The 26330-nt window shown below is 46.0% G+C and overlaps 1 protein-coding gene across 1 annotated transcript in view; it reads right to left on the reverse strand.

The window, feature by feature from the left end:
* Positions 1-11304: 11304 nt before the first annotated feature.
* The window catches only part of LOC138489208 (acid-sensing ion channel 4-like), a 214817-nt gene continuing 199791 nt past the window's right edge, over positions 11305-26330 (reverse strand). Inside the window, exons 8-10 of the mRNA XM_069616876.1 lie at positions 20259-20338; positions 17837-17947; positions 11305-16517 (exon numbers count right to left, since the gene is read on the reverse strand). Coding sequence (XP_069472977.1) covers positions 16398-16517; positions 17837-17947; positions 20259-20338 — 311 coding nt within the window. The 3' untranslated portion in view covers positions 11305-16397. The remainder of the gene's footprint in view (positions 16518-17836; positions 17948-20258; positions 20339-26330) is intronic.

Raw genomic sequence — 26330 nt, forward strand, 5'->3', positions numbered from 1 at the left:
AATAACTATAAAGCATTATGCCACTTCATTATTAGTCCTTTGCTGCTGCACTGGGACACTTTCTGCTCACATCGCTTCCACTTCTGACTGCAGGATTACCCAGTGACGCCCAGTTCTACAGATAGACTCCCTTAAAAGGGCGTGACTCTGCTCTTCACCAGATCATCCCACCACAAGCCTTTCCCTGGCTGAAACCCTTCACAGTTCGCAATCTCTATATTATTTCTGTTCTGCGTGTAAAATAATGTCTTCCTGGTTGGGTATCTCCCCCCACCCTGCCCCCTGCCTGCTCCTAAATCCGTGTGCCTGCTTAAGGTGCTATCTCGGGCACTGGCTTTCCGGGCAGACTGCAGTGCTGCAGTGTGCAGTGCAACACGCTGTGGACCTCACGCATATTTTTAAAATGACCAATACCACCGAAAATAAAAATAAAAATGCACGCCGAGAGGCATTTCGCCTTCATGGAAAAAGGCAATCAGATGTTTTGTGTGTATTTCGTGGCACACTGCACTGCTTTCATTAAAAGCGTGCGTCTGCTTACCTTCGAGTCTCCAGCCGAAGGCCTCACTCTCGTATGGACGGCTGCTGCCTGCTACCTGACCTGCGCAATATGTGTGCAGGTCACACGTGGTTCCCCAGTGCCCAGGCCTTCCAGCGCACGCGCGAGCCTTGAGCCCTGCAATAAAGACAAAAAAAAAACAGTGCAGCGCCTGCGGCAGCCAATTCGAAAGAAACCACCCAGGCGGATTCACGCCACATGTATCCTTCTCTTCCGCACCAAAGAGGCCCTGTGAGGCCAGAGGCCTACCGGGGGATGTCCCGGTGTCCTGGTGGGGCAGTCCAGCCCTGCTCGCCGTTGATTTGATTGCTGTGGATGCTACAGTTCTGTATCTGCCCAAGAAAAGTCTGCTAACAGCACAGACGAGGCACTCATGTTCTAGCAGCTCGCGTAATTAGTGTGGGCGGGAGTCTGCAGAAAAGGGTACGCTAGCAATTCAAATGAATTTGAAGGGCCCAAAAAAGTGATTAAAGCTTAACTCCATTTATTTTGAAATCATAAACATAGACAAGTGGGCAAAATATGAGATCTTTAGGCAGCAACCATAGACACATTCCTTTTTTTTGTCAACGTTCAAGCATGCCAAATATGTGTACATTCTGTGTCAGATTGTGTAAAGATGGGGATTTTGTTATAGCTCTGGAACAGCACTGTAATTTAAATTGGTGGATCCAACATGGCGATGCGTACATTGCTTATAGAAGTCTGCAATCTATTGGTCAAATGATACAGTAGCTGAACAAAGCTCTCCAAATTGGCAAACGCCTTGGGACCGCTCACGGGAACGCCTCTAGTTCCATGCAATTTTACTCTGGTCCCATAATTAGCACTGTCTTATAAGTCAAGGACAATTTTCTGTGTGGAGTAGTTTTTTATATAGCTAATTTGCATACCCATGGTGCATTGCTGTGTGGCTTTGATCTGAATGTGAACTTCTAGTGATGACTACTAATTGGCGTGTGGTGAGTGTGTGTCCTGTTGCCGAAGGTGGGCTAATCTTCCCACATTAAAGATGGAGGGTGTTGTTTTCTTTCTTTAAAAACAAAATCCTCTATAACATTGATGGTGGTTGATATACTATGCTAAGTTTCAGATGAAGCCTTGATTATGCACTAGTGGCAATTACACCCAATATGCAAAGCTATACATGTGTTTGGCCTACTTATACTTAATGTACAGATTAGAAAGACTTTATGAGTTAACCTTCCTGCAAGCTGCTCGCTGCATCAGGTAGGCGGCGTGCACATGCCAACTTTTGCAAATTGTGTCCATCAGGAGTGAAATGTCTATCAGTCGCCTATGAATTCCTTCAGTGTGCAGAATTAGAGGAAGCAGCACAATACAGTGGTGTGATGGCATCACTATAGTTAAGGCTACACAACACTTTACAAAGGTAACAAAAAAATCTGTTTCCTCTGTAACCTTTGACCTTGAGCATAGAAGTTCACCAAATGTAGCTAACCCTTAATTTATGGCACATTGCATTCCAAATTTGGTGACATTTCATGAACGTTTTCAGACTATGAAATCTGTGACAAAACCCCTCAAAGGTAGTGCGTCCATTGCATGACCAATACCTGTTGGAATTTATTTTGCTCGTTTTTGAGGGTTTGTGGACGGGGCTTGGAAGGGTTTCTACCGGCATTCTGTGGTAAATAAATTGAGAAATAAAAAGGGCAGACCAAAATGGAGCACCATTGTTTTTGCTAAACATCCCCCTCGAATTTAAACTTTGGTAGACTTGGGTTTTCCCTAGACCCAAAAACTCAAACTTTTGTTAAAAGCTCAATGGTATCTTTGCCTGAAGTGTGGCCTTCGATCATGCCCTAGGCACCTCCACCACACCCACTTTGCCCACTGGGTAGGACAGCATCTATGTCCTGAGGCTACTTGGCCCGGGCATGGCCTTTGGCCATCTCCCTGGCATCTCCAAGCCACCCACCTGTCCCGGTGGAGACTTATCAGATGCCACAAACCATGTCCAGTGAGCATTCTGCACGGTTTGACCTTTGGCCATGGCGCAGGATTCTTCAAGAGCACAAATCTGTCCACTGGCCATGGTTTGCTGCCACTGGCTTTTGACCATGCCCCAGGCACCTCATGACACCCACTTTGCCTCGCTTTTACTCTTTCCTTGTCCGCTCCCCCCTCCTGGACCTGTCAAATTGCATGCAGGGGCCCCCACAGCACTTAAGGGCCAACGTTGGCGGTCCCCTGCAAGCAGTTTAGATTTTTTTTTAAATGACCCTGAGATAGTTTTTCTGTGTTGGTTACAGCCTGTGTCTGTCAGCAAAGGTGGCTATTTTGCGATCACGCTATCTGCAAGAGTGCTCATATGTGTTAGACCCGAATAGCCTTTCGCCTATCAGTGATGCAGAAGCAGAAATGCATGCTGGCTACATTTTCCATCACAGAAGGAATGGTGCACCACATTGATTATTCTGCTCTAAGAATGTTTCTCTATCCATCTACTCTACTTAGTCAACCCTGTCTATTCTAATGTAACTACTCCACCGACCCACTCTTTCATTGGCCATCCCAATGGGAACCTATACCTATTTGATATGACTAGGCCTTGAGGGAGCTTTACATAGTTTACTCTGCCTTTGTAAGTAAGACAACAAACTAGCAGGCAGTTCTGTATTAAAAAGGGCATGTAAATAATGAAGATTTTCCTTAATGTATGTATATGGAAGTTGCCCTAATGTAGAGAGGCCTGCAAGGTTTGGCTCCCCAGATTGTTATTACAAAAATTAGAAAAAAACACCTTATGTCTCGGGAGGATAGCTCAGGGGCAACGCGCTCGTCTTGGAAGCAAGACGACACGAAGCAACACAGGTTCGATCCTTGGGTCTGCATTTAGAAACCTCTGGGTATTAAGGGCGTTATAAATAACCAATCGTAATATAATTATGTTGGTGTGCACAAACACTTATGTTATGGACCGGATCTATATGGAGAAGAAACTCAATACAGTTTTAGGAGACCCTGCCCACGTGCAGTCCCAAACCCGAAAATCCCACCTAATGAAAGTGGATATGCGATCTGAGACAGTAATCTTTCAAATGTGGAATGGCGTACACTGTCCGAGCCTCAGAATGGGTGCTCCATGCAAAAGTGAATGAGGTTACAGACCCCTTCTGTCCCCCTTGCACCCAGTGTAGGCCCTGTAGTGCAGTGGGATAACCAGCAATTAAACAGACGGCCCGGGCACAGTGACATCGTCTTCAAGATTTTGCAGCAAGAAAAAGGACAGATTGCTGTACAAATCATCAATTTTGTTTAATAGTTTATTAATTAGAATGGCAGTAGGCAGCTAATAAACTACCGGAATTCCTTTAGCGCCTTCATTTATATATTGTTTTGATTCTTTGCAACTCTGAGCTTCGGATATCAGAAAGCGACATTGAGTTTTCTTTGAGTATGCTGATTTATACCGCGTACCACTACCACCCAGGTACTCACGTGGCTCTGCAAGAAAGGGGACAGGGTTGGTTAGTGAGGGAAGAGTGATAGGATAGGTCCAGAGCCAGGAGAAACGGGCATCTGTGTGTGTTGGGTTGCAGAAGGGTTGACTGCGTGCACTGGCTTGTCGTAGCCGTAAGGGTGAGGCCCGATGCCTGGGGTGTTTGTTTTAAGTGAATGTCTGTTATGTGGGGTGTGTGTTTGTGTATTTTTTATGTGTACATTGGCTGGTATTTAAGGTTGTGGTTGAGAGTACTGGCTTATTGTGTCCCTAGGGGTAAGGTCCAGTGCCTGGGGTTGTTGTTGTATGCCTGTGTTAGTTATGTTGGGTGTGTGTTTGTGTGTAGATTGGCTAGCCGATGGGCGTGTATATTACAAGGGACGTGTGTAGGAGGGGAGCAGGAGAGGGGTGGTTAGTACAATGGGTACTCTCAAAGTTCTCTTCGGTGGATAATCTTCACGATTCCGTTGAAATATGACACAACGCTTGTCTTCACAAATCTATCTAAATATGAGGCATGGCCAATCTTCACAATTCTATCCAACTGTGACGCTGGGGTAACTTTCACAATTCTATCTAAATTTGGCGCAGGGATAATTTTAATTTCTAATATATTTCACCTTTTTAGTAGCAAATTTTGTGGACATTTGAAAATGGCAAATTTTGTGTTTTTAGGTGCAAGCCGCTATAAGCGGGAAGATCTGTCAAAACCCCCCACTTTGACAGCTTGTGTGAAATAAAGGGAAACTTGAGCCTAGCTGGCGGTGCTGCTCTTCTCCTGCCTGCCACACAAACTTCACCAAATCTCACTGCTCGGCATCTGCACAACTCTACTCTTGCAATTTCCCTGGAACATACTCATGTCTTTGATGTCATTACGTCGCTGTCAATTTCACTCCTTTTTCCCTCTTGGACAAAAGGATGCAGGCCTACCACTCTGCTTCCTACAGTGTGCAGAGCAGGGAGCAGTACCTGCAAGAGAATTTTGCAGCATGGAATCAGTGGATGGACAAAAAAGACCAAGTGCTGGTTTTGCAAAACCAAGCCTTTGCAACCTTAAATCTATGCACATTTGCAAGACCGTGTTCAGTGATAGAAGTGTACTAAAAAAGTAGTGGAACTGTGATCTGGTGGGGGACAGAGTATGAAGGAAAGGAGCAGCACATTGTTCAAGAGTTGCAACCATGCTGGTTGACATAGATTTCAGTTTATCGGGTGGTGAGGTGGAGAAGTGTGCTTTACCTTCATAAAGAAGAGTTCCGGAATGGTGAAAATGGTTGCCAAAAGTAGTGGAGCAGCTAAGCGTAAAAAATAAAAGTAGTGGAAGACTGCGCCCGACCGTTCCCGTTCACTTCGACCACTGCCTGTGCAGGCTAGAAGACCCACAACACCTCAGCAATGGACTGGGTTCAAGACTAGTCTATCTGTGTGTCTTTATTAATTATGGCAAACAAAAACTCTCCCAGGTAGTGCTTGAACGGTGAAGGCGAAACTTGAATACTTCATCAGGGTATACCGTGAAATGTTCTATCACCCAGAAATAGCGAATGATGACTCAGGGATGGGGCAGTTTCATAAGAGGGGCTGAGAACTGCCGCAGGAGGCCACTCCACCCGCTCAAATAATCCCCTTACAGCCCTTCTACAGTGAATTCCTTGTGGCGTGCTTTGCAGGAGGCCTATTTTCTCCTTAACATGCTGTACTACACTGAAAGGTGGCTGGCACTACCGCATTCATCTTGTGGAAGTGACACAGTCTTTGCCACACCTCCCCCACAGGGATGCCGAGTTCATAGAAATTCTCCTCGGCTAAAGAGGCACTTTACATGCTGTATGAGGTCACGATGCTCCATTTCACACGATTACACAGACTGCTGGGTGGAGGCACGTCACCTGACTGCACATTGAACCAATGTGTTGCTGTGGCGAGCAAGTCGAGCGCAAGCATCTCCAGCCCCTGTGTGGGGAGGGGCCGCAAAGCCGAACAATCCAAGGAACTCCTTTGGCAGTGTGGCTGAACTCACATCGGCCTCACCATGAGTATCTTCGCTGTTGTACACTAATTGACCTTTTCACAATTGACCTCGGAAGAACTGACCTCGGGATAATCGACCTAATTCAGAAGGTCAATTAGGACATATATGTGGGGGTAGATCTCCGCAAACCCCACCCAATCCAAAAAAACCTGCAACCCAATCCCCATATATTATTTAAAATCCAAAACCAACCCAATACATACATAAAATAACTAAAATAATATAAAGGTCAATTGTGCAGAAGGTCAATTAGGACCACTATAATTAGGTCAATTATGCAAAAGGTCAATTGCAAAAGGTCGATTTGGGTAATACCTCTTGGCTTTGGTAAAAACGTAGTATTTTAGCTTGCTCGCATTTTTTAATAAAAAGCCCAACCTGATTCTGAGATGGCATCACCTGGGATATTGATGCTGTTAATATCAGATGCGGCCGTGTAAGATAGAGCTTGCCACTTATATAATCATCCCTGCAGTGCCTCCATGCCCCACCAGCCTGCAGCCGCCTCTGGACCTTTACGGCTTGACTGAGTCCACACGCGTGCCTCCCTCCTGGACTCTTGTCACTGTACTGAAAGCAGTGGACCACGCGGCTAGCTTGCTCACTGGCGAGGCCCTATAGGTACCCTAATGGTGGCAATTGTCTGTTGGATGACACAGTTTTCCACACTGCCCTGAACAGTGCTGAAGGTTAGATGTTTCCTACCGGGAGATTTTGCCTGGCTACCACATGACGCCTTCATTGTGGACTGGTGTGTGGAAACGCCCCTCTGCCCAGTTTAGTGGGCATTGCAAGGTCTACACCTGTACGATCCCCAGAGGTGGGTGGCAGGGTTGGACTGGCCTATCGGGAACTCTGGAGATTTCCCTGTAGGCCTCTCTACCTTGGGCCTCTTTTGTGTGGTGACCTATTTTATTTCCACATTTTCTCATAGGAAATGGTTGAGCGTGCTGAACATGTGTAATATGGAGCCACTTTGAAAATTATTTCCAGGGCCTCTTTTGGTTCCTAGTCCACCCGTGGTGGGTGGAGAAGGGATAAACCGTGTGGATGCAGCCCGCCTAACATAGTGCTTTACATGCCCTTCTTGCCCCTTAGTGCGCCGCCTTCCCCCTTCTGCGTGTCACTCCTTCCTCTGCATGCTGTTGCTTTCCCACCATGAACCACGCACAGGTGCCTCCTTCTGCTGCTCATCCTACCTGCAACTTCCACACCTTCCACCATTCTTCACCACGCATGCGTACGTTTCCTGCTGGACCTAAATCTGCCGCCACCTGTGCTGACCTTATACAGGTGTCTGTGGAGGCAGAGCTCTCCCTTCACTCTGCCCCTCTGCTTCCTCCCAGCTGTGCCTCCATCCTGCTTCTGCGTCTGTGCCCGCCTCTGTCTTTCCTGACCTTGCACGGGTGTCTGTGCCTCCTCCTGCTGTCCCTGCAATCTACCTCTGTACTTCTTCTTCTGTTCTTGTGCCCTGCACAGGTGCTACTCCTGCTGTCCTTGAACCTGCCTTTACCCTTGCTGACTTTATACTGGTGTCTGTGCCTCTTCCCTCTGTCTCTGCATCCTGCCTCTGTGCCTCATCAGCTGTTCCTGCATAGGTGTTACTTTTATTATTATTATGGCATTGTTTGAGAGCGGACCTAGTTTTCGAGAAGCAACAGAGCACTTTACGGAGGTATACAACAGAACAGATATACAGCAGGGGGGATACAGTGGGGCACAGAGGAGGGCTACCGCTGTACAGGGAGGAGAGAGGCGGATGGTGTCTAGCGAGTCAGGTGGCACGGGGGTGACGTGATGGTGTAGGTTTTGAGGAGGAGAGACTCCTTAAAGAGGCTGGTCTTGAGTTCTTTTCTGAATTGTAGGAGCGCGGGGGCGGTTCTGATGCTGACAAGAAGGAGGTTCCATTGTCTCGGGGCGTAGACAGAAATGGCTTGTTTTTTGTTCCTTTCTGATTTGCAGCAGTGGATTTCAAGTCTGTACATGTCCTGGCTTCTGGTGCTGCGCTGTCCTCCGGAGATACTGAGTTTTGCCCCAAGGTAGCGGGGTGACTTGAAAGCGACTGTTTTAGATATGATGCAGCAAGACTTGGTGATTTGTGCGTGCAGTGGGAGCCAGTGAAGGTCAATGAGGGCCAGAGAGGTGTGGTCATATCTGCGTAGACCCTTGATGAGGCGTGCAGCCTCATGTAGGACACTTCTCAGGGGCACAAGCGAGGGTGACGGGAGGCCTTTGAGGAGGGTTTTGCCCCAATGCAGGTGGGATAGGACCAGTTCTTGAACAGTGGCTCTAAGCCTGTCCAGAAGGAGGATGGGCTTGACTTCACACAGGAGGGAGACCTGATACCAAGCTGTCTGTGTTTTCTTAGCTATGTTTGTCTTGAAGGAGAGGTGTTTGTCGATGTGGAATCAGAGGGACTTGGCGCAGGAGGTGAGCTTGTGTGTGAAGCCCTCAGGGTTCATGGTACTTCTGCTGGTCCTGCATCCGTACATCCCCGCAAGTTCCCTTTATGACTTATATGTGCTTCTATTGCTGTTCTTGCACCTGTCTCTCCCTGTACTGTGGGAGAGAAATACAAGCAATTAGAGCTAGGGGGTCCTCTTTTTTAGGGGGCTGTGTGGCTGAGGACCAGATACAGGCATATACAACAAGAAATGCCACTGAACAGCTACCCACCTACAAACGCACTAGGTGTGTCTAGTTGCAAACAGTGCTACCAATCATGTCAGTCAATGGATCAAGACAGGAACAATAGAGATAGACATTTTTTAATCAATAAGTATAAAAAAACTCGGAACAGTTTCCGTATAAAAAAGACAAAAATACATTTTGTTTACACAAGATATCACATAAAACAACATTCTGTGAAAATCACTGATTGCGATGAATCAAAGCTACCACAATTCCCATATTTTAACAATATTGTGAGGTTAGTAAGGGTGTGGGGTGGACATTTAGCTGTTTCGTATGTCTCTAATTCTTATAACTTGTCCTTGGCTCTGAATGGCCTAATTATACAGGTTAGCCATATGTTCCTCAGATGGGCATTGTGTTTCATCTGTATTGTGTTGGTTTCTGCTCCCTGAGATGGATTGTTGAGGGCAGAAACTGTATCGCACCTAGCTGTATCGCACCTAGATGGATTGCCAGGGGTAGGAGATGTATCACACTTGGATGGATTGCTGGGGGCAGGAAATGTATCGCACTTGGATGGATTGTTGGGGCAGGAAATGTGCTGCACTTAACTGTTTGTTGGGGGTAGGAAATGTATTACACTTCGATGGATTGTTGGAGGCAGTAAATGTGCTGCACTTAACTGGTTGTTGGGGGTAGGAAATGTATCACACTTAGATGGATTGTTGGGGGCACAAAATGTGCTGTACTTAACTGGATTGCTGGGGCAGGAAATGTGCTGCACTTAACTGGTTGTTGCAGATCGGAAATGTATCACACTTAGATGGATTGTTTGGGGAAGGAAATGTGCTGCAAGTAACTGAACTGGTTGTTTGGGGAAAGACATGTGCTGCACTTAACTCGTTGTTGGGGATAGGAAATGTATCACACTTGGATGGATTGTTGGTGGCAGGAAATGTGCTGCACCTAACTGGTTGTTGCAGATGGGAAATGTATCACACTTAGATGGATTGTTTGGGGAAGGAAATGTGCTGCACTTGGATGGATTGTTGGTGGCAGGAAATGTGCTGCACCTAACTGGTTGTTGAGGGTAGGCAATGTATCACACTTATATGGATTGTTGGGGGCAGGAGATGTGCTTCACTTAACTGGTTGTTGGGGGTAGGCAATGCATCACACTTAGATGGATTGTTGGGGCAGGAAATGTATCGCACTTAGATGGATTGTTGGGGGCAGGAAATGTGCTTCACTTAAATGGTTGTTGGAGATAGGAAATGTATCACACTTAGATGGATTCTTGGGGGCTAGAAATATGCTGCACTGAGATGGTTTCTGGGGATAGGGAATGTATCACACTTCGATGGATTGTTGGGGGAAGGAAATGTGCTGCACTTAACTGAACTGGTTGTTGGGGGTAGGAAATGTATCTCACTTAGATGGACTGTTGAGTGTAGGAATTGTGTTGCTCCTCACTAACTGTACTAAAAACTCACCCTTCTGCATATGCAGCCTCCAACTCTGAACTAAACACAACCATACCTCTACCGCACTACAAACCACACGCACTTCACAATACCAAACATGAAACCAAACCACGCACAATCATACCTCAACACCACATGACGGCTACCAACCAAAAGCACACCTACGCTCAGTGACTGGTTTCTCAGAACTGAAGCCACCAACAGCACACAAAAGCTCTCTTGCTCTTCTCCCGCTCAATCCTACTAACACTTTCCCAATCCCACTTCCATTGTAGATTCACCAGAACACCAAGAGACCACAAAAGTGGCAACAGTGCGCAGTACAAGACCCAATCACATTAATATTCTCCTGGTTTCTCTGCAACTTGCTTTTGTGTACTTCGGTTCCTGCACCCCTTACGTGTGCTTCTACTGTTCCTGCACCTTTGTATCTCTGTGTTGCTTTTCTGCTGTTTGTACCCCTTTTGCTGTCTCTTCACACTCGTCTACTATCATTGCTTTCCCTGCACACTGCTCGATTTCTTTTCAGGTACCCTGCATGTGTGCTTCTCCTGCTGGTGCTGAACTCTGCACCTGGGCTGCTCCGACACCTATGTCACCTTGTGCTATTTTTGTCCTGGTGTTTGTGCCCCGTCTGCTTTCCCTGCACACCTTCTCTGTGCCTCTTTCTACCCCTGTCCCTGCACAATGCTTCTGCCCTTTTTTAAGCGATCCCTATACACCAGAGGTGTTTTTCTTCTACTGTCCATGCACCCTTGCCTCCCACTGTTGTTTGGGTGCTGACCTCTCTGACACTCTGCTCTTCCTGCTCCTTTCATATATGTCTTCTCCTGATGACTATTCAGTGACCGACAACACAGTCACTTTGGCGAATCAACTTCCGGGGCACCACTGATCCAGGGACGAATATAGGTTTCTAAACCATCAATCAGCCCCACACCTCTAGTACACCAGAAGGGATCCAAACAGATCTGAAACCTAAGTAAATTATAAACCTCCATGTCCAATTTTCGTAACGTGGACGGAACGGGAGGCTTATCTCTGCAAGGTCGTGGAATGTTGGTTAGTTGTAAAACAGTGAAAATATAATTATTACCCAATAATAAAAGGGACTGTCCAGTCAAGGTTGTATACAAATATCGTATTTATTATTATTACAACAGACAGTTCTAGCACACTACAAAATGCAACCTACCCTGTAAAGGAACACAGAGGACTGACAGTTTCACGGAGGAAAGAGATGCACTCTGGATACTGACAGGAGGGTAGTCGGTAAAGAAATCAGTCTTAACTGTTCAAGGTTATTTGGTTTCAGCACCAATGGAGCAAGAGGTCGCAAATGTCACTAGGGGCCTTCAGAAAAGGACCAGAGGGACAGAACCACAATGTACCTGGTGCTTGAGATGATCTTGATGCTCGACAGCATCAAGTCGGTTTCAGCATGCTTTGCAGCTCCTGCAACAGAGTTCAAGATGGGAGACAGCTGCGGGTATCAGGCGGCAGGCAGTTTGGCAAACCAGGCTGGACGGACGGCTGCAGGCTGGCCCACACGGCAGCTCGGGGTAAAAAATCGTCGCTGTGCTGGTTGGCGGATCTGGAACATTGGTTGAGGCGTCTCAGATGGCTTTAGTGACTGCAGCGTGACATTAATGCTGTTCGAGGGCTCGACTGCCTCAAAAATGTCCTTAAAAGATGGACGCTGTTTGATGGTTGTTGTGGCACTCCTCCTAGCTTCTTTGCATGGTTTGTGTTGTCCTTTAAGGTGGATGGCCCAAAGCTAAGAAGACTGTTTGCGGGCAACAGCCTTGTCCTTTGTTCAGAGACTCTCTGGCACTTCCCACCAAGGAAGCTTTCTGGCGGAACCTAGCAAGGCATGTTGTGTGCTGGCTGGGTACCATTTCTGGAGCTGCTGGATGGGTCCTCTGAGTATGGTATCTCCCTCTGCTTTCTGGGAGACGTTTGGGGGAGGGATCTTGCTTCCCTCTTGGAAATCCTGGTCTTCTTTCACCGGCAGAAGTTGCAAGGCAGACTGTACCTTCAGCCAGGGTACAAATGAGTCCTTCTGCTTACTCCTTTCGTAGTTGTCGGATGATCTTCCAAAGAGGGGCTCGACCCTCTTTTAAAGTTAAATGGGCCCCAGTGATTGGTACAGGCTAAGCCTATCTTAATGAACCAATACTGGGTCCCCACCAACTATCTTCTGTTATGCATGAGGACATAACCAGAGTGCTATGCAACAGGAAATGCAAGGGGTGACAACATGTACTACTAAGTCTGACCCATCTTCTTGTCTGTTGTGGATCAAAGTGGCTCTCTGGTTAATTGAGCACTTTGTGAGTCTTGATCAAAGCACAGGTCTCCCTTGAAGTGTGTGGTGAGAACAGACTTTCTGTCTCCATCAAATCACATTCTTTTTCCCTCTGAAAGGGTGTTCGCTGCAGGGGTTGCCTACTGTAAACAGTTGCCCCAGACATGGCATTCACTGCCCTTTACAGGGGTGGGAGCTAGCTTCAAGTTGACACATTGCATATGAAAGAGGTGTTCATTTCCTGTCCCTTGTGTTAGTTCTGTGACCTCTTCGCAGGCCTGCTTCCGTTTAACTTTCATCAGTATGCGCTGCCACCACACAGAACTTTGACAATAGAACAGGGCGGATCCATGGAGCCTTTGATATTTAATTATGCTGGCCATGTGGCAGTAGGAAGGTGTTGCCTTCCTCCATCCTGAGATGCTTTGATGTACCCGTGGCTGTCACGTTCCAGCTAAACGTGACAGGGCGGACTGCGCCTGTAGGCTGTATCCCCCCAGAGTACATTTGACTATGTGTTAGTTGTGCGGCGAGCATAGGAAGATGTGTGCCGATTATCCCCGCACATTTTCTGAGGTTGATCTCCCATCATTCTGCTTTTTACAACATTTCAAAAAGGCCCAGATGAGCACACACTCCCGGATGGTCAAATTCCTCACAGTCACTAATGTCACCTTTTTCAATCCCCGCATTATCCTTCATTTCTATTTATAAGTCACTGTTTATAGATCACTCTTATCTATGCATGTTCCTGCTCCCTCCTGTGAGTCTTTCAGTCCTTGCATCAACTTGCACCACTTTTGGTCCTTCAGAAACTCACCTATACCTGCCCCTCCATCGCTCCTTGCGTCAGCATGTTGCCTGATCCATCAGCATTCCTACCACCAAAACTAGATTCCCTCTCAATTCCCACATGTGCTTTCAATTTGTCTATTGATATCCTCCTCCCTCCTCTGCTTTTCTCTCACCCCTGCTCCTCCTTTCGTCCACAGACTGTGATCTAGTTCACTCTGCGCCAGGGCACTCCACACCACCTTTTCAGACAATCTCTGGTGCTGTAGGGCCGTTGTGGTGGTGATGGACACAGTATACATGCTTTTCAACATACAGTGACATGAAATAACATTAGATCTTTTGTATACAGCTCATGCTTTATCGGCTTTCTCTAGTACCCCACATCACAATGCCTTCTTCTGGAGATCCTGCTCCTCAATCCCCTCCCTGCACCATCTATTCTACCTCCATCTTTTGTGCCTGCTTCCTCTCTCTGCCTTGTCCTACAGGTCATGCCCGTTAAGCTCCTTCCTCTAATGTTCTTGACTTCCTCATTTCAAAGCCTGGTTCTATGTTATTACAACAACAGTCTTTTTTTGGGGTTGGGAGTGATTTTACTGATACTTTCCTTTCTCGAAAAACATGTATTTATTTCCCTACCACTTATAAACCCTTTCCCACAACCTCATATATTTTTCGATCAGTTTTTTCAAAAGAAGAATCTTGGTTAAAAAAAAAACATCGGAAAAAGGACTGTGGATGTACCAACGTTGTACCCTTAGATTATAGTGCCCCTTCCTTCTATCCAAGTTCCTGCATCTTCATGCTGTTTCTCCATCCTCGGTGGTTATATTGGGAGGTATTGTGTTGACCTCTCACTCCCTGCACCCCGAAGCTGCCTCTTACCCTTTAGTCTTTGCACCAGGCTGCCTCTCATTTCTTCCATGGACCCCATAGCCCCCTATGTTCCTGCCTTCTTTCCCCTTTCTGTAATGGCTTGGCAGGTGAAGAACGATGGTCTGGGGGGTTGCCCAGAGCAATTGCCAGGGTTTAAGCCTTCCAGCCATCAGCTGCTAGAGTGCCTGCCCCTTAGTTTCATACCTTTCCTCTGGATATTGGTCCTGGATTTCATCCCGCGGTTACTGCTCTTTATTTCCTCGCGCTTCCTCCTACCTGCATGCAGATGCATCTTTCTTTCCCCACTACCCCACCCTGTGTGGGGTGGCAGCCCATTGCGTGAAGCTACGTTGTCAGCATAGAGGACACAGAGCGGTGCCATCTGTCACGTTGTGGATCTGCCACCCTGTCCCACCAAGCTCTTGACATCTGAATCCTTATCAGTGGCTCCAAAAGAGAAGGTGGAGGAAGTTCTGTGCTGCACCCCTAGCCCTCACCAAGTGCAGCCACTGGACCCCAGGAGGCTACCAACTGCTGAGCTATCCTCGTTTACAGGTGGGCGTGTAAGGAAGTGACTGTAAATTTTAACTATTCCCCACTACCCTAACTGGCAACCCAGCAATAAATGCCATGTTGCAGTGACTGAACTGCACTGCAACCATCTATTGTGCACCTGTAACCCTATCTGACATACAGCACCCTGCTGCACCCCAAAGCGAGGCTCACAATCAATAAATACCAAAACTAAAATACATAACATGGAGGATCCACATTGAGACCCCAATGATTGCCATGCAGAGTACGAGATCTGGAAAGGCACTCAGAGATTCACTGGCTTGGCTACGCATCACTTGCTCCTTTACTCATGCCATACTTATCCTGGGATCTGGGGTGGGTCTATTCCTATTCCTTTAGAAGTGCCCTATACTCCTTCATTGGGCACCCTGACAAAGGCAGAGAGTAATGCTTTGAACTGCTTTGTTGGGAGTCCGAGTGGAGAGAGGAGGGGTTACATCATACCATCTGATTTGTCTTGGTGGAAAGGACCAGGAATTTGATTGATGGTCATAGGACCCCAATATCAGTTTCCTTATTTATTTAGAATTTATAAAGCGCGAACTATGGGCCAAAAGCATCAGGTTCCATATCATGGCCTAACTTCTTCAGCTGGTTACACCTCTCATCAATGTGCTTGAGCTCCCTCTTTATCGTCATCTGCCACCTCCATAAATCAATGACATCAGTGAAGGTTGAGCAGGATGACACTGCCTGGTTCACATTCCACTTCACAACACTCTGAGGCTCCCCCACCCCACCATCTTTCTCCAGATGTGGAATGCCCAGCTGTCCAATACATCCACCTCCTTTCGCTCACCTGAGAGTCAAGGCATTGGCGGTTTAAGAAAACAAGAAGGCCCCACAAGATAAAGTAACAGCCCCTCGCGGTTGTCCTTGTAGGGCATCCCATTTATTGAACCATTCATTTCCATTCCCTCCAATAGAACTCCACAGTGATCCCCATTCTGAATGTAGTACTTTGGAAAACATAACTCTGAAATAAGGAGAAGATTTGGAGCAGTGAACATTATGTTACATACTAGAAGAAAGAGATTCATTTATATAAAGGGAGTTTCCACTGGAACGAGCCAATCCTTATCCAAGACCAGTGCAAGAGGAGCCGTCCAGGTCAGTCTAGGCCTTGATCTTCATGTTGTTCTCAGGTTTATAAAGGACAAGAGGCTCTAGTGTGTGTGCTTGAAGTTGAGGCTAGGCCTCTGCCGGCTGTGGGCGAACCATCCTTCATTGGTGGTTGAAGTCTTTGGCATCTCTTGAAAAATGTACCAGAGATTGGGGGTGGGGTCACATTTTGGACAGTAGGTGGTGCTTTGAAAACACCCAATGCTCCCTTAGAAAGTGCAGACAGTTTCTGTTCCTGGACTAAGACCTACTCAATGTCTAGATAAAGGTAGGAGGGTTTTCCTACCCAGAGTCCTGGCATTTCAAATAGGGGTTGAGGCTACTTTCCTCTGGTTGGAAGATCTCTGTGCCCACCGGGTGCCATAATCCCACAGCCCATGGGATCTCTTGCTTCGTCGATTGGCTCATGACTCTGACCATCAGGGTGTATTGTTGTCTGTTGTAAGAGTTGCCTTTGGTTCTTGAACGTCCAGAAGCTTAGGGTAGGAGCTGGGGTCACGCTACCCCTAGAGATCAGGCCCACAATCTTCCTGGCTTCACTACTAGCAGGCAAAGTCCTCAAAAACTCCCTGGTGGCTGTAGTGGTGGTGGTGGTGATGATTGGGAAGCATGGTATTAGCGTACGCTCCTTCCGGATGTCTGCCCAGTGGCTCACATGGACTCTAAAAGAAGGGAACAAGATCTCGGTCACTCAAGCTATGACATCATAGGGAACAAAGAGCATAACAAATCAAAATGGATTTGACTTGGGCCTTTTAAGGGCTGATCACATCCTAGTACATGCCTCTATTGGCCGGCCACATGCATGAATGATTGATTACGCTTGCCAGTAAGTCTATTAAGATCCGTCGCAATTTTACGCCATTCATATTTCCTCCCATTTCTGTGGCTATGGACCATTTGAAAACAAGCCCAGAGGCTATTTCAGCATCAGTGGATGCTTGGGTTGTACAATATTTTCCGGGTACTAAGGACATCCAAGGATTAGCTCACCCATGAGCCTGACGATAGAGTTGGCCACCACCATGAAGAGTGTCCTGATAAGAACGTACTTTTTTTTAAGGGACTCTTGGGCAGAGGCACTCTGCTGAGGTCATGTGAGTGATACCAGCGGACGAAACACAGGTGCTCTCCTCTAATAACATAAGTTATATATTTCTAAGGTCGTGTTTTGCCATTTTAGCACTACATGCAACTGTTGCCCCGTTTAATTGCCCTGCTTAGGTTTGAAGGGAGCGCAGTACCATGTGCCGCAGGACAATGGAAGCAGTCCGGGGTCTCTGCTAGGTTTCAAGAGATCTGTGGGGAAAGAGCGAGACTGCACTAAGGCGCATGAGATGAATGCGTGGGTCCCCAATGAAGTGCAGTAGACCATTGATGAAGAAATGTGTGTAGTTCACATGAAGTGAGGGGGCAACAAGTGGGGCTCCATAAAAGGGGATTGGGCCAGTGATTTATAAGGTGCGATGATCCAGCTAAGGGTAAAACCCAGTGATGTGGAGATGACTGGGACTCCATGAACGCGTAGTAGGCCAGCGTTGAGGGGAATGTGACTCGTAGTGAGGGACTCTGTTAAAATTAAAATATGATACCAGTGATGAGGAAATGATTGAGACCCCATTGAAGTGAATGAGGCCAATGATAAAGGAATGCTTGTGGGTGCATGGAAGTGTCAGAAGTCATTGAGGAAGGAATGATTGAGACTCCATTGAAGTGAATGAGGCCAATGATAAAGGAATACTTGTAGGTGCATGGAAGTGTCAGAGGTCATTGAGGAAGGAAAGATTGAGACTCCATTGAAGTGAATGAGGCCAATGATAAATGAATGCTTGTAGGTGCATGGAAGTGTCAGAGGTCATTGAGGAAGGAGTGATTGAGACTCCATGGAAGTGCATGAGACTTGTGAAGGGGGAATGAGTGAGTCTCCAGTGAACCCAATGGGGCCATGGGCATGGAAGTGGGAAGAGGCGGTATCTCTCACCGGTGCTTGGTCCTTCATCTCTTCCATCCCCAGGGTCGCAATGCCCTCCTGCGGCTTCTTGCTAGGGGTGGTCTTGCGTCTGAAGACGTGGTTCACCTTCACTTTCATGACCTGGGTGGACATCAAAGCAGAAATAATGTTGCAAAGAGAAGTAGTGGGAAAGAAAGTGCAAATAAGAGAGAGGGGATGAGCTAGCGGCATTAGAGAGTGGATGCGAGAAGAGAGAAAAGCGTGAGAGAGTAGAGAGTGAGAGAGATAAAGAGCGATGGAGGCAGTAGAGAGAGAGACAGAGAGAGAGAGAGAGAGACAAAGAGAGAGAGAGAGAAAGAAGCGTGAGACAGTAGAGAAGTAGAGAGATAAAGAGAGATGGAGGCAGTAGAGAGAGAGAAAGAGAAAGAGATGGACCCATTAGAGAGTGAGAGAGAGGAAGAGAGAAAAGCGTGAGAGACTAGAGAGTGAGAGAGATAAAGAGTGATGGAGGCAGTAGAGAGAGAGAGAGAGAGAGGAAAGAGAGAGATAGAGGAAAGAGAGAGAAAGAGGGATGGAGGCAGTAGAGAGAGAGACAGAGAGAGAGAAAGAAGCGTGAGAGAGTAGAGAGTGAGAGAGATAAAGAGCGATGGAGGCAGTAGAGAGAGACAGAGAGAGAGATAGAGGAAAGAGAGAGAAAGAGGGATGGAGGCAGTAGAGAGTGAGAGAGAGGAAGAGAAAAAAGCGTGAGAGACTAGAGAGTGATAGAGATAAAGAGAGATGGAGGTAGTAGAGAGTGAGAGAGAGGAAGAGAGAAAACAAAGCGAGAGACAGTAGAGAATGAGAGAGATAAAGGGAGATGGAGACAGTAGAGAGAGAGAGAAATGGAGTGGGAGAGGGAGAGAAAGATAGAGGGAGGCAGTAGAGAGTGAGAGGGAGGAAGAGAGAAAGGCGTGAGAGACTGGAGAGGGAGAGAGGTAAAGAGTGATGGAGGCAGTAGAAACAGAGATAGAGAGGAAAGAGTGGGAAAAGAGAGAGAGAGAGAAAAAAGAGAGAGAGATACAGTGAGATAGAGGTATCAGAGACCGAGAGAAATAGAGAGTGGAGAGTGAGAGAGAGGAAGAGATTAAAGTGTGAGACAGTAGAGAATGAGAGAGATACAGAGTGAAGGAGGCAGTAGAGAGAGACAGAGAGAGAGAGAGAAAAGAGAGAGAGAGATACAGTGAAATAGAGGTATCAGAGACCGAGAGAAATAGAGAGAGGGAGAGAAAGTGAGAGAGAGACGGAGGCAGTAGAGAGTGAGAGAGATAGAGGGAGAGAAAGAGTGAAAAGAGAGAGAGAGCGAGATGGAGGCACTAGAGTGAGAGAGAGAGGAAGAGGGAAATGCGTGAGACAGTAGAGAATGAGAGAGATAAAGAGAGATGGAGGCAGTAGAGAGTGAGAGAGATAGAGAGAAGAAGAGAAAAGAGGCAGAAAGAGAGATGGAGGTAGTAGAGAGTGCGAGGGTGAGTAAGCGAGAAGAGAGAAAAGCAAGTAGCGAGTAAGAGAGACAGAGATAGATAGAAAGGAAGATGGAAGAAAAAGAGAGCGAAAAACAAAACTAGGAGACAGAGATAGAAAGAGCGCCATATGGAAAAAGAGAAAAGGAAAGAGAAAGGAAGAATGAGAGAAAGAAGAAAGAGAGGATCATCTGAAAACAATTAGGAGATATCGGTAGGGTGATGGGCCGATGAAGGGTAGATACGTTTTAGCAAAAGGGAGTGGCTTGTGTGAGCGGGAATTAGAGAGAAAAAAGGGCCACAGGAAGAGAAATAGAGGAAGAGGGAGGAAAGGAAAGATTGCATCAGTAGAAGTGAGAGAATGAGTATGTCAGAGTGGAGCGGCAGATCAAAGAGCTGCCCCCGGACAGTGGCCTAGAAGGGGCATCCATTGCCATACTATATAGAAGGTGGGCCCCACATTCGTGTAGGACCACTGTTGGTATGGTAGCTTTCTTCCAATTGAGTAAACAACAGAATGATCCCACCTCAATGTTTCAGGCCCCCTGCTCTTCCTCAAGGGATAATTTGGGTAGTTTCCTTGAGTAGCTTGAATTATTTCAGAATGCATTTTTATATACTACATTACATTAGGCAACTCCATAATCATTACGAATAATATCAATTTTTCATATGCATGAACCTGTTGTGGCCACAAATAAGTTTGAATGAGTTACTTGACCCTTGCCCATGGCATGGCATGGCATGGCATGTATTTAGTACTGCATGGAGTAAATATGGGTTATTTGCTCCTTGCTGTACTTCTCCTTCCCAACCATTTACAATAATTCAATTGCCGGTGGGCGGCTGAGGTCCACCAAGCTGTTTAAAGCAGCCTGTGAGGGCCCCTGAACTTCTCTCTGTGCTCCAGCCCCCACCGCCACCCCTCCCCATTGCCGGTGTCAGGTGGCACTCACCTCATAGACGTAGTCCAGTATTTCCAGGATGGTCAGGATGCTGGCCCCAATGAACAGGCCCATCTGTCCTCCGATGTCCCCTATGAGAGGGTAGACAATAATCATCATGAAGGAACGATTGCAGGGCTCGAAATGAAGATTGGATAAGCAGGAGCTAAAAGTCGCTCCTGGGTATCCGGCATTAACCAGTGACCAGGAGCTACCACTTGAGAACATAGCGTTCTGCGACTGTAACTTCCACACAAGATGCAAACATATCATTTTTTCCAAAATGTATGAGCCCTTTTGCTTTAAATGTTCTATAGTATATGTCGTAATGTTTATTTATAGATAGCCCCAAATGGATAGAGTTAAATTCACACAGGTGTGTTTGTTCGGCATCAGTTGGCCTGGGGAGCCAAAGATAGCTTCTGGTCGCATTTGGTGTGAAGTTAACAAGGCTCTTCTAGGCTACAAGCAGGAGCTAAATAGCTCCCAGCTCTCATCAATTTCCTACCCTGCGATTGACTGCTCAAAACAGTGTATACTCTTCCGGTCAATGTAACCCACTCTACTCCAACGACATTATCAAAAGTAAATCATTTCATTCAAAACATGTTGTGCTCCATTTTCTCAGAATCCATTGTACAATCATAAAGCCGACAGCGCTTTGAGTTGTATCGCGTCTTCTTCCGGTGGATGGTCCCAACCAATGCGATTAAGGGTTCTTCTGGCTCTCACAGGTTGAAGTCAAGCTGCACTGGACAAGAGGGTCCTCAAGGGTCACCACTGCCCGAAACCTGACTCTGCGTGCGGCTCATGCACACACTCGACGTGCCGCAACTCAGAAGATATGGTGTGCTGTTGCCATTCCAGCCATGGCTCCAAGTCATATATATTTATTTATATATCGCGCTCTATGGGCCTGATTCACAAAGAGTTCTTCAATCAGTGCTTCCCATTGAAAAGAACCTTGGGAATCGGGCACTAGGAGCTTTTTCCACATACATGACCCAGGGTCTTTTTTCATTCATCCTCAATCTAATGGATTTCAGTTTATTGATTAGTTGTTAGCACAAATCAAGCATCGGTTCGGAGTATACTCAACACTGATCATAAAGCCTCATAAAAATGAGCGACGTAAAAATATTATGGCAAAAATGACCAAAGAAAATATTTGAATTGAAAAAATATTATTGAATACAATTGTTATTAAAGGAACAATATTTAAAATAAAACCTAAATACTAAGGAATTTTCATTTTAAATGGAGTGTGATTTTCTTCTATTTCCAAGTGTTTTATTTGGTTTGGCATTTTTATTTTTATAGATGTGCGTCTGATTTTTGTTCATTAACGATTCTGGAAGCATTGACATTTCTTTTGTTAAATTTATTTTTGCAGTTTTAGCTTGATGATGACACTTGTTATATGTGTTTCTTGAAAATGGCTCTTGTGTGTGTTTTTTAATGTAACGTGTAGGATGGGGGTGGCATGGGGCAATGTGGGTAAGAGAAGTTTCTTGACCAATCAAGATCAGAAATTCTAGGTTTTTTCATATTTATTTTTGTATGTTCTTCAATGAATTTTAAGAGGTAAAAAAAGGGCTGCAAACATATTTGACAGTTATTTCCCCATTTAATTTCTAATGCAATGATGATAATAGGGCTGCAAAAGGGATACTACTTTTGAATATTACCACTCATGGGTGCCTATGGCTCTGTGGGTCTGCAATCTGCTCCCATGATTCCTCATATTCGCTTAGTTGATACCTCCTATAATGTGCTTCGTTCCTTCCCGAAGCTAGGTCCCCACTCAATAAATACCATAATAATATTAATATTAATAATAATAGTAATAATAATAATAATTATTGTTATTATTATCATGGACTACATTGTCTAGGGGTGAGACGTGTAGCCCACAGATCTGCAACCTTTGGTTCGCTAGATGATTTGGACTACAACTCCATCAGCCCTAACCAGCATAGTCACTTGTGAGGTATCATGGGAGTTGCAGTCCAAAATATCTGGAGGGTCACAGGTTGTAGAACCTGACTTAGTCAATGAGTTAGCGCTATTCACTCCTTACCCTTTGTTTTCCAATGACATTCACCATTTTTGCCCAGTCTTTTCTTGACTAAACCACACCTGACCCGCAAGCTTGGTAGCACTAGAATTAATACTCTGGAGATCTCCCGCGGCAAAAGTGAAAAGGTATGCCCTGGCAAATATGCTACCAAACTTCAAGGGTTGGCACAAGAACATCTCAAGTCGCTCGTGCATCCAAACATTAGCTTGTGTACTAATTTTCTATTCTCCAAATCTGCCTTCAAACACAATCCAATTATCACCAACACTTTAGGACTTACCATTCTTTCTGCATTATAAAACTACGATCCGCCTAACGGGACTGACATACACAGATGCCTCCCTTCCTATCGTCTGCAGCGCCTAGTTCCTATCGCCCAATCATCATCCTTGGGTGCCCGTCACATTAGAAAGTATTGTGTACATTAGCCAGGTAGAAGAACTTAGAGAGTAGCCAAAGAACTAACCAGCCCGCTCCTGCTTCCTCCAACACACCACCCAAATGATATACACGCCCACTGGGCTTGCCAACCTATGCACAAACACCCACCCAACATAAGTAACTCACCCTTAAGACAAACAACCCCGGACACTAGACCTTACCCAAACAGATACAACAAGCCAGTGCGCACAACCTTAAATACCAGCCAATCTACACATGAAACACACAGACACACTCCAGCATAGCAAACAGTCACATAGAAAACAACCCAGACATTGGATCTAACCAGTACTGATACAACAAGCCACTGCGTACAACTTTAAATACAGCCATTAAACTCATAAAACACAAAGACACACCCCAACATAACAAACAGTCACATAGAAAACAACCCAGACATTGGACCTAACCAGTACGGATACAACAAGCCGCTGCGTACAACCTTAAATACAGCCAATATACACATAAAACACACAAGCACACCCCAACATAACAAACAGTCACATAGAAAACAACCCAGGCATTGGACCTAACCAGTACGGATACAACAAGCCAGTGCATGCAACCTACCACCTGCAAACCAACACATGCCCACTATCCTTTTTTAAATTTTTTAATTTATTTATTTATTTATAAAGTTTCACAAGTAGATAAACGATAAATCAGTCAGAACAAATAGTACAGTACAGTAAAAATATACAGAACAGCAGAACATTACATATTCATAACCAGCAATAAATTAGTAGATATTCAGGAAGTCCTCCCAAATTTTCCTGTACACACTCAACTTCCTTTGTCTCTTAAAAAACATTTTTTCCATGGAAGCCAGGGCAGACATTCCCTCAATCCAATCATCAAGAGTTGGAGCATTCCGTGACTTCCAGGCCCTCAAAACCAGCTTTTTGCCCATACTAGGACCACGGAGCAGACATTTCTTTCGAGACATAGAGAGATGCTCCATCAACTCTCCTCCCAAAATCATAGTCATAAAATCCAATTCAACATTCAGATTCAAGACACGCAGACAGGCACAACAAACATAATGCCAGAATCCCTTTACACGTACACATTCCCATAGTAGATGTTCCAAACTTCCCTGTCCATTCCCACAACACCAGCAATCATCCGAGTCCATCAATCCCCTCTTAAACATCCGTTCCCGACTCCAAAACACCCTATTGAGTATCTTTATCCGTCTCGATCTTTCCACCAGATCAATAGCACAATGTTTAATATTCGTACACATATCCAGCCACATCTCGGGCGAAACCTCACACCCCAATCTCCTTCCCCATTCCTCTCTCAACATCGAATTTTCCTTATAAGTAGACACTATAAAATGGTATATCCTGCTAGCGATTGAACAACCACCTGGATCCCTTTCTTTAAGAAAGAGATTAACCATTGAACTTCCTTGCTCCGTCACATCACCTATACGCCTCTTCAATCTTCTGAAATCATCAGATCTGAAATGATCAATATGAAATTTTGCTCGCAACTCACGCTCCCCAATCCACTCTCCATCCACCAAAACATCACCAATCCAGAGAACTCCACCTAGAAACCAATCCGGCCAAAATGAAGGCTTACTCCCGACAGAAATCAGCGGATTCAACCAAATGGATGCATGGATGGTCTTTGAAGCAACCGATCCCATCAATTCATGTATCTGCCTCCACGTTTCTCTCAAAAAGATAGTCAAAGGTGATTTCTTACATAACTTGTTAGTTGCCGTGAGAATTGCCCTTGGAGGGAGCGGGCCAAACATACTTGCCTCAGCAGTTACCCATTCATCAGGCTGATCCATCAGAAAGGGAACAATAAAATGACTTGAAAAAGCCAAATGATATGCCTTAAAGTTCGGTACCCCCACACCCGCTTTTTCCACTAGCAACTGGAGTTTCCACAGTTTTAGCCGTGGCGGTTTATTATCCCACAGAAACGACTGCAACAAGCCATCAATTTTTTTCCAATAGTGTTGGCCAATTTTCATCGGAAGCATACCTAGAACGTAATTAATCTTTGGAGCAGCATTCATTTTTATAGCGTTCACCTTGCCCCACAGGGACAAATGAAGCAAAGACCACCTCAAAATGTTAATTTTCAAAACATTACATATTTCATTCATATTCACCACAGCCATCTCATCCACTATTGGGGTAAGCCATATACCCAAGTATTTCAATTTCCTGTCACACCACTGAAACCCAATCTCAGTAATCAGATTCTTGTCACAGTAACCTGAAATCAGCAACACCTCAGATTTAGACCAGTTTACCTTAAATCCAGCCACCGCATTAAATCTATCCAAAACATCTAGCAAGGCCGGAAGGGACACTGTTAAATTCCTTAATAACAATAACAAATCATCCGCATATAACCACAACTTCTGGTCGGCACCATGAAAATTCAGACCCTGTATCGTAACGTCACACCTCAAGTCAATCGCCAGTGGTTCCATGCCCACTATCCTATAACTCTACCCTCACTAACCAACCCCGTTCTCTTTCTTGCAGAGCCATGTGAGCGCTTGAGGATTGCCCCTGGGTGGTAGCGGTGTGCAGTATAAATCAACATAACATAACATAATGGGCCTGATGCCGAGTTTGCCGGTACGGAAATAAGGGTGCCGGTAAGCATGCCAGCACCCTTGTTTCCCGACCGGCAAAATACATGTTTGTCTGCCAGAGCCATGTGCCTGACAGGTCTGACCCTGCCGGGCGCATCAGTCACAGTAGGCAAAGCAGTCACGGAAGCACCGGCACCGTTATAAAAGGTGCCCGTGCTTCCATGTCCCCACTCCCATAGAGTCCTATGGGAATGGCGATTAACAAAATTATCGGCGCCTGACTTCCCGGCCGCCGGACTTGTAATAGCCCGGCGGCACCGGGAACTCAGGCATCAGAGATTTTTTATGGGTCTGGCGGCAACCCGCTGGTAGCACCGGCAGGATTACCGCTGGACCCGTAATGAGGCCCAGTATCTTAACCTTCCATGGCTCAGGTTTTCCTTCCACAGACTAAGGTCTGGGTACGGAATGGAGTGAAAAAGCCTTTTTAATTTAATCGAACATTAAAAAGACCACTTTAGAAAGATCGCTCTGAGAAAGTTCAGACCGGTCTTTCTAAATCATAACTGTCGCTCCCCTGCTGCAGACAAGTGTGCGCAGGGGCTGACATGAGATCCAGGACAGGCAGGGGGAAGACAGAAGATGACAGACTGCTGACAGGCAAGTGTCTGCGCGCATGTGTGTATGTAGTGGAGGGAAGGTGTGTGTCTGCGTGTGCGTGTTTGTGTGTTTGCATGGGGTTTCGTCTGATATGGTTATGGCGGGGGGTTGTGCATTTTCAAAGGTGGGTTTGGGAGATGAAACCACCCAATTTCACGGGGCGGATAAGAGAAGGCGGGAGGGGAAAGATATGTTTCTAATATTAAAGTCTGCACCAAAAGGGCCTAAAAAATAGGTGTTTTTTTGTGTGCAGCCTTTATTATTTGAGAATATGACATAGAACTCTGGGTACCTCTGGCAGGGGCAGAATATGCCAGTTCATCGACACACCAAG

The sequence above is a fragment of the Ambystoma mexicanum genome, chromosome 9, assembly GCF_040938575.1.
Source record: "Ambystoma mexicanum isolate Mex_15411 chromosome 9, UKY_AmexF1_1, whole genome shotgun sequence".
In the NCBI taxonomy this organism is placed as follows: domain Eukaryota; kingdom Metazoa; phylum Chordata; class Amphibia; order Caudata; family Ambystomatidae; genus Ambystoma; species Ambystoma mexicanum.